General features: G+C 35.3%; 1 protein-coding gene across 2 annotated transcripts in view; it reads right to left on the reverse strand.

The window, feature by feature from the left end:
• SRBD1 (S1 RNA binding domain 1) overlaps window positions 1-15764 on the reverse strand; it is a 301555-nt gene that overhangs the window by 230656 nt on the left and 55135 nt on the right. For both annotated transcript variants that reach the window (XM_051975202.1, XM_051975201.1), the window contains exon 11: window positions 15256-15359. In XM_051975202.1, coding sequence (XP_051831162.1) covers window positions 15256-15359 — 104 coding nt within the window. The remainder of the gene's footprint in view (window positions 1-15255; window positions 15360-15764) is intronic.

Here is a 15764-nt window from a genome sequence, read left to right on the forward strand (position 1 = left end):
GAATACTTGCCATCTAGGGAAGGAGGTGGGGGGAGAGAGAAAAAAAAATTGGAACACAAGATTTTCCAAGGGTGAATGTTGAAAACTATCTTTGCATATATTTTAAAAATAAAAAGCTTTGTATATTAAAAAAAAAAAAAAAAAGACAATGCAAGCTGGCAAGTGATCCACTAATTAGGAGCTAAATTAAGAAGCTGGCCCAAGCCTCTAAGAAAAGAAATGGAAAATAGTGCCTACCTCCATATGTCATTGCTCAAGGAGACAAGATCAACATTTTTACTTCTCACAGAAATGAAAAACATAAGAGTCAGGGTTAACTCAAAACTTGGAAGGCCCACCTTAGAAAGCTTGCAGGAAGACATAGACCAATACAATCTCCAACATGTGAATAGGGACTGACAAGACTAAAGTAAAAACAAAATAAATAACTCTCAATAGGAAGAAGACAAGGAGAAAAATACAATACAAGGAGAACAAGACTGAAATATGTAGATCCAAGCACAGAGTAAAACAAAAGGAAACCAAAAGGAAAGCCACTAATTAAAGAAAAAGGTAGGGGCTAGTGTTTGTTATCCTACCCAGAATGGTTGCAGTGATGTTTAGAAGACAAAGAGGATAGGACCTAACAGGATCTACACAATCTATCTACAAGATCCAGAGGAGATGGAGTCTAGCATTACTACAAGTCATAATGTAAGAAGTAAAGTTGTAAAATGACTAAACAAAAGTAAAGTTGTAAAATGACTAAACAAAAATAAAAGCTTATCACAATGAAAAAATATTAGGGTTTAAGAAAAACTCGAGAGACATTAACTCAGAAGAAGAAAAACACTCTACAATATGAACAAATGTTTTTTTTTAAAAAATGGTCTGACAGAAAAAGAAGGCTAGAAGAAATTAAGCAAACAAAACATAATAAAACAAAAAAGCCCTAAATTAGAGCTCTTTAGAGGGGGGAAAAAATGTAAAAAAAAATCTTGGATCAAAGAGGTAAATCAAATCAACAAACATGTTTTAATCTATCACTATATGCTGGTTATAGAAAAAGCATTTAAGCAACTACCAGGTGCCACAGATTTGTGCCAAGCATATGTGCAAGAGCTCAGAAAAAAGTTAAAAGCCTCTCAAGATCACAGGGTCAATTAAGTAGAGAAAAATAACAGAGGTGTGACACATTTTGGGAAAGGAAAGGCTTCACAAAGAAGGCAGAGAAGGCCAAAGGAAGAGATGAAGAAGTAGAATGTATTAGGCACTGGGGACAATTATTGAAAAGATCCAATCTCAAAATGATGAATCTTATTCAAAGAACAATAAGGAAGCTGGCGTAATCCCAGAGGAAGAGGAGAAAAGTATAAGAAAATCTAAAAAGTTGGAGGGTGCCAGATTGTGAAGGGCTTTGAATTCCAAAGAAAAGATTTTATCTTTTATTTCAAAGTTAATAAGGAACAACTGGAGTTTTTTTAACTAGGGATAAAAAAAAAAAAAAAGGTAAAAAACAAGACAACCAAAAATATTAAAATAAAGTTAATATATTGAAAATCAGGAAAAAAATAAAGAAGTGTTGGCATTAAAAAAAAAAATAACCTGAGGGGCAGCTAAGTGGCGCAATGGATCAGCCCTGAAGTCAGGAGGACCTGAGTTCAACTGTAACATCAGACATCTAACGAGTCCTAGCTCTGCTACCCTAGGCAAGTCACCTAACCCCAACTGCCTCGGGGATGGGGGGTGGGGGGTGGGGGATCCTTGAAAAAACAGATCAAGGAAAAATTACTTAAAGGGTAAAAAAAAAAAAAAAAAAAAAAAAGGGTAAATAATAAAGGATTCTAGGAAGATGGCAGAGAAGAGTAGTAAATTCCATGCTCTCCAGATACTCCCTGAAAAGAGAAAAAAGAACCTCAGGGTGAATATGGACCAATAAAAACAACAGAATAGTAGACCTCTGAGAGCAATCTCTGATCAGAAGACACCAGATAAGAGTCGTGATCCCTGTGATGTATAAACACCTCCAGGCTAAGCATCAAGCCCTGGGAAGTGGAGTTGGAAGTAACCATTGCCCCAGCTACAAGAATTTTCAAATAACTAAAAGGGTGGGAAACTGCAAGAGGTACATCTCAACTGGAAGATTGCGGAAATCTCTGCTGATGAAGAACACCAAGCCCATCTGAGCTGCCAAGATGCTGCCTTAGATGAGAAAGAACTAGCACACATACAAGAAGCCTTGCCAATGACTGGATGTGGCAGTAATAGATAGAAAGGATTCTGTGTAAATTCAAATCTGGGGAACTAGGTGAAGGGGTAGTGTCCTTGAAAGTAACAGGCAAGATTTTTGCGGGTAGAAGTTTTAGGGGAAAGATAATGGGTTCCATTCGAACACAATGAATTTAACATGCTCATGGGATATCCAAGTTGAAATATCAAAAAGGCAATTAGAGTTATGTGACAGGAGGTATAGATAAGTAGAGTTTTCTAAAAAATGTAACATTTGACTTTGTCCTTTTTTGCACAAATTCTCCTATTTCTGATGATCTTTCAAATATTACTGAAAGCAATTAATTATCACATCTGCCAGTTATTTGAAGTATGTTGAAATTCTGATCCAAGAGATTTTAACAAAATCATCTATTTCAAAACTTGTATTAATTGAGCCCCTGCATTCACCTCCACATTCCCCTTCCTCCAGACCTTGGAGGATGAGTTCTACATCTTCTACACCTACCATGGAATCCCATAACAAATTGCCTGACTCAATGGAGTCCTGCCTGAGGTGTCCTGATAAGAGTATGTACATAGACCAGTCTGATACCAGTCCTTTCCAAGATCTATCACATAGATTTCTGATTACTCTGGGGCTTTTTCAGGGGAGCTCTCTGTTCTTGCTCCTTCCAGATATAGATTCTTATAGGTAATACATGGTTCTGGTAATGCTGGGAGAATTTCAGTTTATTTGGTTGCATTGGCTTGGCTGGTAGCTCCTTTTTCTGTTGCTTCTGGATTGCAAGAAGTCATTGCATTTCTTTTTTTTTTTTTCATGTTAAACATGTTAAAATATATGTCAAATCCAATATATATAAACATATTTATACAATTCTCTTGCTGCATAAGAGAAATCAGATTTAAAAAAAGAAAGTAAGAAAACAAAAAGCAAGCAAACAACAACAAAAAGAGTAAAAATGTTATATTGTGATCCACATTCAGTTCCTACAGTCCTCTCTCTGAATGTAAATGGCTCTCTTCATCACAAGATCATTGGAACTGGCATGAATCATCTCACTGTAGGAAAGAATCATGTTCATCAGAATTGATAGTCATATAATACTGATGATGTTGTGTACAATGATCTCCAGGTTCTGCTCGTTTCACTTAGCATCAGTTCTTGTAAGTTTCTCCAGGCCTCTGAAATCATCCTCTTGATCATTTCTTATAGAATAATATTCTATAACATTCACATACCATAACTTATTCAGCCATTCTCCAATTTATGTTTCCATTTTCTTTCCACTACAGAAAGGGCTGCCACAAACATTTTTGCACGTGTGGGTCCCTTTCTTTCTTTTAAGAGCTCTTTGGGATATGGGTCCAATAGAAACACTGCTGGGTAAAAGGGGATGCAGAGTTGGATAAAGTTTTGAACATAGTTCCAAATTGCTCTCCAGAATGGCTGGATCCATTCACAACTCCATCAACAATGTATTACTGTCCCAGTTTTCCCACATCCCCTCCAACATTCGTCCTTGTCTTTTCCTGTCATCTTAGCCAATCTGACAGGTGTGTAGTGGTATCTCAGAGTTGTCTTAATTTGAGTCAATTCTCTATATATTTTAGAAATGAGACTTTTATCAAAACTCTTAAGTGTAAAAATGATTTCCCAATTTATTGCTTCCCTTTTAATCTTGTCTTGCATTAGTTTTGTTTGTACAAAATCTTTTTAACTTAATTAAAATTACATATCTGGTGATCAATTATGAGTTCTAGTTCTTCTTTGGACACAAATTCCTACCTTCTCCACAAATCTGAGAGATAAATATCCTATATTCTAGGTTAGAATTTGCTTATAATATCATTCTTTATGTCTAAATCATGAATCCACTTTGATCTTGTCTTGTTATGTGGCATTAGATGTAGGTCAAGCCCTAAATTCTTCCATATTAGTTTCCAATTTTCCCAGCAGTTTTTGTCAAATAATGAGTTCTTATCCCCAAAACTGGGGTCTGGGTTTTTCAACACTAGATTGCTATAGTTATTGCCTATTTTGTCCTGTGATCCTAATATATTCCACAGATTGACTACTCTATTTCTTAGCCAATATCAAATGGTTTTGATGACTGCTGCTTTATAATATAGTTTTAGGTCTGGCACAGCTGGGACACCTTCATTAGCATTTTCTTTCCATTAATTCCCTTGAAATACTTAATCTTTTGTTTTTCCAGATGAACTATTTTCTAAATCTGTAAAGTAATTTCTTGGGAGTTTGATGGCACTAAATAAGTAGATTTAATTTAGGTAGTATTGTCATTTTTTATTATATTTGAGTACTTGATATTTTTCCAACTGATTAGATGTGATTTTATTTGTATGGAAAGTATTTTGTAGTTGTGTTCATATACTTCCTGACTCTCACTTGGCAGATTGATTCTTAAATATTTTATATTATTGGCAGTTACTTTGAATAGAATTTGTTTTTGTATCTCTTGCTGCTGGAATTTGTTGGTAATAAAAAATGTGGATGATTTATGTGGATTTATTTTGTATCTTGCAACTTTGTTAAAGTTGTGAATTGTTTCTAGTAGTTCTCTAAATATACCATCATATCATCTGCAATGAGTGATAATATGGTTTCCTCATGAACTACTCTAATTCCTTTAATCTCTTTTTCTTTTCTTATTGCGAAAGCTAACATTTCTAATACAATACTGAATAGCAACGGTGATAGTGGGTAGCCTTGTTTCACTCCAGATCTTACTGGCAATGATTCTCATTGCCTCATTACATATGTTGCTTGCTGATGGTTTTAAATAGATGTTACTGATCATTTTAAGGAAAAGTCCATTTATTCCTATATTCTTTAGTGTTTTTAATAGGAATGGGTGTTGTTTTTTATCAAATGCTTTTTCTATATCCATTGAGATAATCATATGATTTTTATTAGTTTGGTTATTGATACAATTGATTGTGCTGACAAGTTTTCCTAATATTGAACCAGCCCAGCATTCCTAGTATAAATCCTACTTGGTCAAAATATATTATCCTGGGGATGACTTTTTGTAAACTCATTGCTAATGTTTTATTTAAGATTTTTGCATCACACCCTTTGATCTAGTAGTGTTACTACTGGGTTTATTTCCCAAAAAGATGTTAAAGGAGGGAAAGGGACTCACACGTGCAAAAATGTTTGTGGCAGCCCTTTTTGTAGTGGCTAAAAACTGGAAACTGAATGGATGCCCATCAATTGCAGAATGGCTGAATAAATTATGGTATATGAATGTTATGGAATATTATTGTTCTGTAAGAAATGACCAACAGGAAGAATACAGAGAGGCTTGGAGAGACTTACATGAATTGATGCTAAGTGAAATGAGTAGAACCAGGAAATCATTATACATGACAACAACAAGACTATATAATGATCATTTCTGATGGCCGTGGCTCTCTTCAACAATGAGATGATTCAAACCAGTTAAAATTGTTCAGTGATGAAGAGAGCCATCTACACCCAGACAGAGGACTGTGGGAACTGAGTAACCACAACATAGCGTTTTCATTCTTTGTTATTGTTTGCTTGCATTTTTGTTTTCCTTCTCAAGTTTTTTTTCTTTCTAAATCCAATTTTTCTTGTGCAGCAAGATAACTATATAAATATATATACACATATATATACATATATATATATACACACACACACACATATTGGATTTAACATATATTTTAACATATTTAACATGTATTTGACTACCTGCCAGTGCTAAAGGAGGAGGTGGGGGGAAGGAGGGGAAAAATTGGAACAGGTTTGCAAGGGTGAAAAATTACCCATGCATATGTTTTGTAAATAAAAAGCTATAATAAAATAAAATATATAAACAGATTTTTGTATCAATATTCATTAGGGAAATTGGTCTACAATTTTCTTTCTGTTTTCACTCTATCTGCTTTAGCTTTCAGCATCATATCTGTGTCATAAAAGGAATTTGGTGGGACTCCTCCTTTCCCTAATTTTTCAAATAGTTTATATAGTATTGGAATTAATTGCTCTTTGAATGTTTGATAGAATTCACATCTGGTCCTGGAGATTTTTTCTTAGGGAGTTGATTCTATTTCTTTTTCTAAAATGGGAATATTTAAATAATTTATTTCCTCTTCTGTTAACCTGGGCAATCTATATTTTTGTATGTATTCCTCCATTTCACTTAAATTATCCAATTTATTGACATATAGTTGCTAATTATAGCTCTAACTTCCTCTTCATTGGTGGAAAGTTCTCTCTTTTCATTTTTAAGACTAAGAATTTGATTTTATTCTTTCCTTTTTTAATCAAATTAACTAAAGGTTTGTCCATTTTGTTGGTTTTTTTCATAAAGCCAACTGTTCTTAGTTTATTTATTAATTCAATAGATTTCTTATTTTCAATGTTATTAATTTCCCCTTTTATTTTCAGAATTTCAAATTCTGTATTTGAGGATTTTAAATTTGTTCCTTTTCTAGCTTTTTTATTTGTACGCCCAATTCATTGATTTCTTTATTTTTTACAAGTAAGCATCTAGAGATATAAAACATCCACTTATAATCCGCTTTGGCTATATCCCACAAATTTTGGCATGTTGTCTTATTGTCATTTTTTTGGGTGAAATTATTGATTTGCTATTTCACCCATTCATTCTTTAGCGTTAGATTATTTAATTTCCAATTAATTTTTGGTGTATTTTCTCCTGGCTTTATGGTGCATGTGATTTTTATTGCATCATAATCTGATTTCTGCCTTTGATTTTGAGGTTTTTATGCCTTATCACCTGGTCAGTTTTTGTATAAGTTCCATGAACTGCTGAGAAAAAAGTAAATTCCTGTCTCTCTCCACTCAATTTTCTCCAAAGTTCTATATCATACCTAATTTTTCTAACATTTTGTTTACCTCCTTAGTTCTTTCTTATTTATTTTGTGGTATGATTTATCTAATTCTGAGAGAGCAAGGTTGAGATACCCCACTAGTATAGTTTTGCTGTCTATTTCTTCTTGCTTTTCTCTTAACTTCCCCTCTAAGAATTTGGATGCAATACTACTTGGTTCATATGTTTAGTATTGATATTGCTTCATTTTCTTAGGATATCCTTTAGTAAAATGTAGTTTCCTTCTTTGTCTCTTTTAATTAGATTTATCTTTGTTTTTGCTTGATCTGAGATCAGGATTAAGACCCCTGCTTTTTTTTTTTTTTACTTCATCTGAAGCATAATAGATTCTGCTCTAGCCCTTTACCTTCACTCTGTACGTATCACTATTTTAAATATCTTTCTTGTAAACAACATTATTGTAGGATTTGGCTTTTAATCCAGTCTGCTATCCCTTTCCATTTTATGGGAGAGTTTATCCCATTTACATTCACAGTTAAAATAACGAATTCTGTATTTCCTGCCATCTTATTTACTCTAATTTATGCTTTTCTCTTTCCTTTCCCCCTTTTCTCCTCCCCAGTATTTTGCTTTTTGATGACCACCTCCCTCAAACAGTCCTCCCCCTTTAAAGCCCCTTCCCCTTTTTTTACACCTTTCCCCTAAAACTTCTGTTTTTCTTTCTATTAGTCTTTCCCTTTCTTTTCCCCTTTTCCCTCTCACTTCCTTGTAAGGCAAGAGAAGTTTCTCTGTGAAACCAAATATATCTGAGCCAAATATCTCAGAGCCAAATCTGAGGAGACTAAGATTCACATAATGCTCATCCCCCTCCCTTTTTCCCCTCAATTATAATAGGTTTTCTTGGCATCTTCATAAGATACAATTTCCCTACCACTACACATCTGTCAGATTGGCTAGAGTGACAGGGACAGATAATGTGGAATGTTGGAGGGGATGTGGGAAAACAGGGACACTGATACATTGTTGGTGGAATTGTGAACACATCCAACCATTCTGGAGAGCAATTTGGAACTATGCTCAAAAAGTTATCAAATTGTGCATACTCTTTGATCCAGCAGTGTTTCTACTGGGCTTATACCCCAAAGAGATACTAAAGAAGGGAAAGGGACCTGTATGTGCCAAAATGTTTGTGGCAGCCCTGTTTGTAGTGGCCAGAAGCTGGAAAATGAATGGATGAAATTGTGGTATATGAATGTTATGGAATATTATTGTTCCGTAAGGAATGACCAGCAGGATGAATACAGAGAGGACTGGTGAGACTTACATGAACTGATGCTAAGTGAAATGAGCAGAACCAGGAGATCATTATATACCTCAACAACGATACTGTTTGAGGATTCTGATGGAAGTGGATCTCTTCAATAAAGAGAGCTAATTCAGTTTCAATTGATCAAGGATGGACAGAAGCAGCTACACCCAAAGAAAGAACACTGGGAAATGAATATAAACTGCTTGCATTTTTGTTTTTCTTCCCAGGTTATTTATACCTTCTGAATCCAATTCTCCCTGTGCAACAAGAGAACTGTTCGGTTCTGCACACATATTGTGTCTAGGATATATTGTGACATATTCAACATGTAAAGGACTGCTTGCCATCTGGGGGAGGGGGTGGAGGGAGGGAGGGGAAAAATCGGAACATTAGTGAGTGCAAGGGATAATGCTGTAAAAAATTACCCTGGCATGGGTTCTGTCAATAAAAAGTTATTTAAAAAAAAAAAAAGATACAATTTCCCTTATTTTACCTCCTTTTTTTTCTTTTTCCAGGATGACCCACTTTCCATCTCTAGTTTCTTTTTCACATTATAATAATAAAATCAAATTATATCCACATTCTGTAAGTATAGCCATAACAGAAAAAGTTCTCTAGAGTTCTCTAGAGTTAAAACAATGTACATACAGCGTGAAGGTAAAGGGCTGGAACAGAATCTATTATGCTTCAGGTGAAGTAAAAAAAACAGCAGAGGTCAGAATCCTGATTTCAGATCAAGCAAAAGCAAAGTTTGATCTAATTAAAAGAGATAAGGAAGGAAACTATATTTTACTAAAGGGTACCCTAGATAATGAAGCAATATCAATACTAAACATATTTTTTAGAGTTCTTTCCTTTTTGCCTTTTTATGTTTCTCTTGAGTTCTCTGTTTGGAGATCAAATTTTTTGTTCAATTCTGGTCTTTTCATTAGAAATAGATGAAATTCACCTATATCATCTTCTTCCCAGAAAAATAATGTTCATTTTAGCTGTATAGCTTATTCTTGGCAAGTTCCTTTGCCTTTTGGAATATCAGATTCCAGGCCTTTCGATCCTTTAAGGTGGAAGTTGCTAAGTCCTGGGTAATGCTAATTGTGGCTCCTCAGTATTTCAATTGTTTCGTCCTGGCTGCTTACAATATCTTTTCCTTGGTGCAATAGTTCTGAAATTTAGCCACAATATTCCTTGGGGTTTTAATTTTGGGTCTTTTTCAGGAAGTGATCAGTGAATCCTTTCAATGGCTATTTTACCTTCTGATTCTAAAATACCAGAGCAGTTTTCTTTTATAATTTCCTGTAAGATAATGTCTAAGTTCTTTTTTTCTTCATGGCTTTTAGGAAGTCCAATAATCCTTAGATTGTCTCTTATATTTATTTTCCTACAAGGTCAGTTGTTTTTCCTAGGAGGTATTTCATATTTTCTTCTAGTTTTTCATTTATTTTGTTTTTGTTTGACTAGTTTTTAGAATCTTGAGTCATTCACTTCCAGTTGTTTGATTCTAATTTTTAGTATTATTTTCTTCAGTTACCTTTTTAAACTCCTTTTGTAATTGGCCAATTGAAATTTTTTTTGTTTATTGCATTCTTTTTCCATTTCACAAATTTTGTTTTTCAGTGAATTGGTATCTTTTTCATATCTCTTTTTTGGGCATTATATGATTTTTCCATTCCTTCTTGCAATGATCTCATTTTATTTCTTCTGTCTTTTAATATCCTTTATGCAATCTTCCAAGAAAATCTTATGAAATGGAGACCAGCTTATATTTCCTTTTAGAGCTTCATCTGGAGTTGCTTTGCCTTTAGGAACCTCAGGATTTGAGGTCTGTTCTTTCTCTCCATAAAAGCTGACTATGGTGAGAATTCTTTTTGGTTTTTTATACATTTTTTAAGACTTGAGGTCTGTTCAATGCAAAGAAGGGACAGCTGCTTTAATTTGCTCTGGGGCTGTTCTGCTGATTGATTTCCAGCGCTGGGTATTACTACTAGGTCCCTACATTCTTAAAGGGCTCAGTGGTTTACAATTTGCCTTTAGCAGCAAATCTACCAAAACACCTGCTTGCAACCAGGACAGAGTAGCCTAAGAGGCTCGCAGAATATTCCCAGCTACAGGGAACTGCAACGTTTTGACTCCCCACCCCAGCTCCTTGCCTCGGTCTCCCTGTGCTGCAGTCTGGGCTCGGCAGACTGACCCCCTGCCTGTTTGAAACAGACTTTTTCTGAAGTTCTTCCAAGGTATCTTCTTCTGGGAGTGTTTTATTCCAAATATTTGTGGGCTCTGTGACTCCAAAAGCAGTTTAGAGGCTTCATCTGTTGTTGGTTTGAGAGAAGGTCAGAAGAGGTCACAGAAAGTTTTGTCTGCTCTCTGCCATCTTGGCTCCATCTCCCAGTCATTGCATTTCTGAATCATTTTTGAACCTGGTGTGATTTTTAGGTTCTTGCTGCAGCAAGCACATGGGAAACCTACTTGATCAGAAATCAACTATACAGCTTTGAAAAATATATGTTGGTTTTGGGAGTTCACTATGCATTCATATGAGTCTTTTCAGACAATTGCTGTTTTTCTTCCATAAAATTAGTTTCTTTTCTTATTGTCAGAATTTCACCCTTTAACTTCTTATAGTAGTTTCTCACTTCTTACAGTAGATTCTCTTGATAGACTTACACTATAGAATTTAAATCTATTCTTCACTGGAACCTTTAAAAATTTATTCTCTCTTCAAATTGAGGGAGATGATAGTTCTGTCCAAGTTCTTTTTCCTTTGTCACAAACTCTAGCAGGGCGTGAATCTGCAATGTAATCTCATTTCCTGAACAGAATTTCCTTTTGTAGATTCCTTCAAACTTTGAAGAAAGAAGTTATTATTAATGTAAGTCAAGAAATTATCTGTAATAACTTCAGCAGAGGTCCTGATTCTGTTCATTCTCTCCCTACTATTTTAGCCTATGACATTTGTCCTATGCTAGTCGTGATTTCTTTCCTTAGGAATATTTTTTGGGTTGGTTTTTTTTTTGTTGTTGTTGAGGCAATTGGGATTAAGTGTCTTGCCCAGGGTCACACAGCTAGGAGTCTGTTAAAGTGTCTGAGGCCAAATTCAAACTCAGGTCCTCCTAACTTCAGAAATGGTGATCTATCCATTGCACCACCTAGCTATCTCCCCACCCCCTTAGGAACTTGGATGTTAATTCAAACAGTTCAACAGTATATTATGCTCACTCTTAAATTCCTCTGCCCTTTGTTTTAATCCCAGGTGATCCCTTCACAAATGCCAAATATGGATTCATAGCTACCATCGACCTTTTCTATTTCTATTTGTTGTTGTTCAGTCATTTTCCAGTCATGTCCAACTTTCCACAACCAAAACCTATTTGAGTTTTCTTGGCAAAGATACTAGAGAGGTTTACCATTTCCTTCTCCAGCTCATTTTACAAATGAGGAAACTGGAGCAAACAGGGTTAAGTGACTTGTTTCAGTGGGCAAGAAGTGACACAGAAAATAAGTGTCTAACTTTTAGGCCTAGTTCTTTATCCACCTAGCTACCCTACTCAAAAGTTAATAAAGTTTTTTACATAAATACATTTTAATATATTTTTTATGTATATTAACTCTCTGGAGTCTCACAACAATCATATGAGGAAAGTACTGAAATCCTTCCTATTTTGAAGATGAGAAAGTTTTTCATGAAACTGAGAGAGGTGCCCAGGGGAAAGAAATAACAAGAGTCTGAGGTAGAATCTGAACTCAAGTCTTTTTGAATCCCTGATTTCCTATCCATTGCACTTCCTTCTGCCTCTAGCATATTTTTTTAAGCATGAGAAATAGTTTTTACACAGACCTAGAGACAAGAGACAAAATGTTTAATGTGAGGAATATCAAGAAAGTTAGTTTTGGCTGGATCATAAGTGCCAGAAGGGAACCTGAAAAGGAAGCCAGAGTCACACTGTGAAAAGCTTTAATGCCAAACAGAAAAACAGAAAAAAATTGTAGTTGATGATAGAGGCAATTAAAAGGAACTAGAATTTATTAAGCAGGGGAATAAATCTGACTATCATGTTCTTTGTTTCATTTGTCATTTAGATGTAGATTACTCCTAAATTCACACACCTAACTCTCATCACTCTAAATTTCAGGTCCATATTACCATTTGCATACATATCAAAGTCAAAATTTTCAAAACAAAATTTCTAATCATTCCTCTAGAACTACCCTTTTTCCTAATTTCCAAATTTCTTTCCAAAAAAAAAAAAAAATCAACATCCTTTCAGTCATGCAGGGTTACAAAATAGGAGGAAACTTATGGTCTTTATGTTCCCTTACTTTATATCCAATCAGTTGCTCAGATCATTCAATTCTACATCTACATTTCATTCTCCTTCTTTTCACTAACAAAATCATTATCCATCAGGCTGATAGCCCTGTCCTTGAACTATTAGAGCATTCTCCTAAGTGAATTCTTCTCTAATGTTAAGATTGCTTTATTGTAATCATTCTATCTAACAATTAGTTCTGCACCTAACACATACCGTGTTTCCCTGATAATAAGACACTGTCTTATTATTATTATTATTATTTTTTGGGGACAGAAAAACACCAGAGGGCTTATTTTCAGGGGAGGGCTTATTTTAATGAACATTGACAGCAATTTTAATAAACAGGTAAATGTGAACAAAAAAAAGTACCTTTATTCAATAATGATCATGTCATCTTCTTCAACAACATCGTCTTAAGTGTCTATACCCTGAATTCCATCCTGGATGTCTTGCGCCTCTATTTCCTTCAGAAGAAGTGGACCCAATCTGTCATGTCCAGCAATACAGCTCTCTTTAAATGAACATGTCTTGTCCAGGTAACCTGCTCGTAGTGCCTTGGCGACACAGCTGTCAGTAATTTTATCCCATGACTTCTTCACCCAAGTCACGACTTCTTGCAGACAGGGCTTCACAACGTTTCCATGCTGATTTCTTTCCATTCTATTTTCAATGTAGTCATTGACTTCCATGCGCAAATGGTCCTTGAATGGCTTGTTTATTGCAATATCAAGGGTCTGGAGATAGGCAGTCATTCCTGCAGGAATCATTACTTGATCTATTCTTCTCTCTGCAAGGAAGTTCTTCATTTCTTTAGCGTGGTGAGTGCTGGCTGAGTTCTTCTTTTATCCTCCATCATGTCCCCTGAGTTCTTCTTTTATCCTCCATCATGCCCCCTCACTCCCACTTACATACCGGGTTTTTATGTTGTCCTGCCTCAGCTCTCCTCCGCGGCACTGCTCTCAATGGCGCCAGCAAACAAATCACTGGGGAAGAACAGGATGCTTTGATCCAGCAGTGTTTCTACTGGGCTTATACCCCAAAGAGATACTAAAGAAGGGAAAGAGATCTGTATGTGCCAAAATGTTTGTGGCAGCCCTGTTTGTAGTGGCCAGAAGCTGGAAAATGAATGGATGCCCATCAATTGGAGAATGGTTGAGTAAATTGTGGTATATGAACATTATAGAATATTATTGTTCTGTAAGAAATGATCAGCAGGATGAATACAGAGAGGACTGGCGAGACTTACATGAACTGATGCTAAGTGAAATGAGCAGAACCAGGAGATCATTATATACCTCAACAATGATACTGTTTGAGGATGTATTCTGATGGAAGTGGATTTCTTCAATAAAGAGAGCTAATTCAGTTTCAATAGGTCAAAGATGGACAGAAGCAGCTATACCCAAAGAAAGAACACTGGGAAATGAATATAAACTACTTGCATTTTGTTTTTCTTCCCGTGTTATTTATACCTTCTGAATCCAATTCTCCCTGTGAAACAAGAAAACTGTTCGGTTCTGCACACATATATTGTATCTAGGATATACTGTAACCTAGTCAACATGTAAAGGAATGCTTGCCTTCTGGGGGAGGGGTGGAGGGAGGGAGGGAGGGGAAAAATCGGAACAGAAGTGAGTGCAAGGGATAATGCTGTAAAAAATTACTCTGGTATGGGTTCTATCAATAAAAAGTTATTTAAAAAAAAAAAAGGAAGAACAGGATGACGCGCTCACTGCTGCAGCTCTGATTGGATGCAGCTCGGGGCGTGGCATGCGTTTCACCGGTGGGAGGGACAGTGCATACAGAGGGTACCATAATGTAGCGTGTACCGCAGGGGATCACCTTCACTACAGTAGCAATCTCAATAGGGCTTATTTTGTGGGGAGGGCTTATTTTAGAGGAATCTTACACAGTAAGGGCAGGGCTTATTTTTGGGATAGGTCTTATTATTGGGGAAACACGGTAGCTGAAGCTTCATAAATGCTTGCTGAATTGAAATCATTTTCCAGATGACTGAAATCCTCAATCACTATTATCTCATACTTCTGAACCAAGTTTATGCCTAGTTTCCCAAATTTCTCATCCTCATTCCTATCTAGGTAGTTTGTTGTATACTCTTATTAATAAAATAATTTATTCTTCCATCAATCACACCTGTTATCCGTTATTCTTTCTTTTTGAATCTCCTATACATTGCACATTTTTGGCCCACAGTAGGCATTTAATAAACATTTACTGATGGACTATTATCTCACACAAATGTACCTTAATAAACAGTACAAACATGCCTATCCCCATGTATGTAATTTATAAAAATCACACACATACACACACACACACACAGTAATGCTAATTTACAGAGCTTAGAACTCTGTCATTAAAGAAAAATGATCAAAACAGCTATACAGTCAAAATTTCAAAAAGGAAAAACTACATTGAGTCATTCAGACACTTATGTTACATAGTTTTAAATTAAAGTTTTGGTTCAAACAACACCTCAAAGCATTAAGATCCCTAAGTTATTTTACATGATGGTGTGAAAAAGGAGAGAGTGTGAGAAGATCATAAAAATCAGCACACAGACCTGTTCTGGACACACCAATTACAGAATTCGTTCTTCACACTATCAGGAATGTTGACCTTCACTGTCAGGATCTTCAAATTTTCCCCTCGGTTAATGGCCAGAATCTGAGTGTAAACATAAATGGCAAAGACAGATGACATACAAAATATATAAAGGATAAACTTATTAAGTCAACATTTATGAAAGAGACTGTCTAACATTCTACTACAAAGCAGGCCAGTCATTTGGAAAATAATTAAGTTCTTTTTCTCAAAATGGATTTCAGTAATCTATCAATAAGCATTATTAAATGAACAAAGTACCTGAGTCATACCATACTTTTACAATTAAGAATTTTTATTATATTTAATAGTTGGTTTATGATAAAGTGACATGCATATAAAATAAATTTCTATATAAAATGTTCTTAATTTAGATCCCACTCATTCAGATTTATAACAAAATTCAAATTTATCAGCATGACAGAATCTAAAATGAATTTTATATTTTCCAAAACTATGCAAAAGTAT

Source organism: Antechinus flavipes, chromosome 2 (assembly GCF_016432865.1).
Source record: "Antechinus flavipes isolate AdamAnt ecotype Samford, QLD, Australia chromosome 2, AdamAnt_v2, whole genome shotgun sequence".
In the NCBI taxonomy this organism is placed as follows: Eukaryota; Metazoa; Chordata; class Mammalia; order Dasyuromorphia; family Dasyuridae; genus Antechinus; species Antechinus flavipes.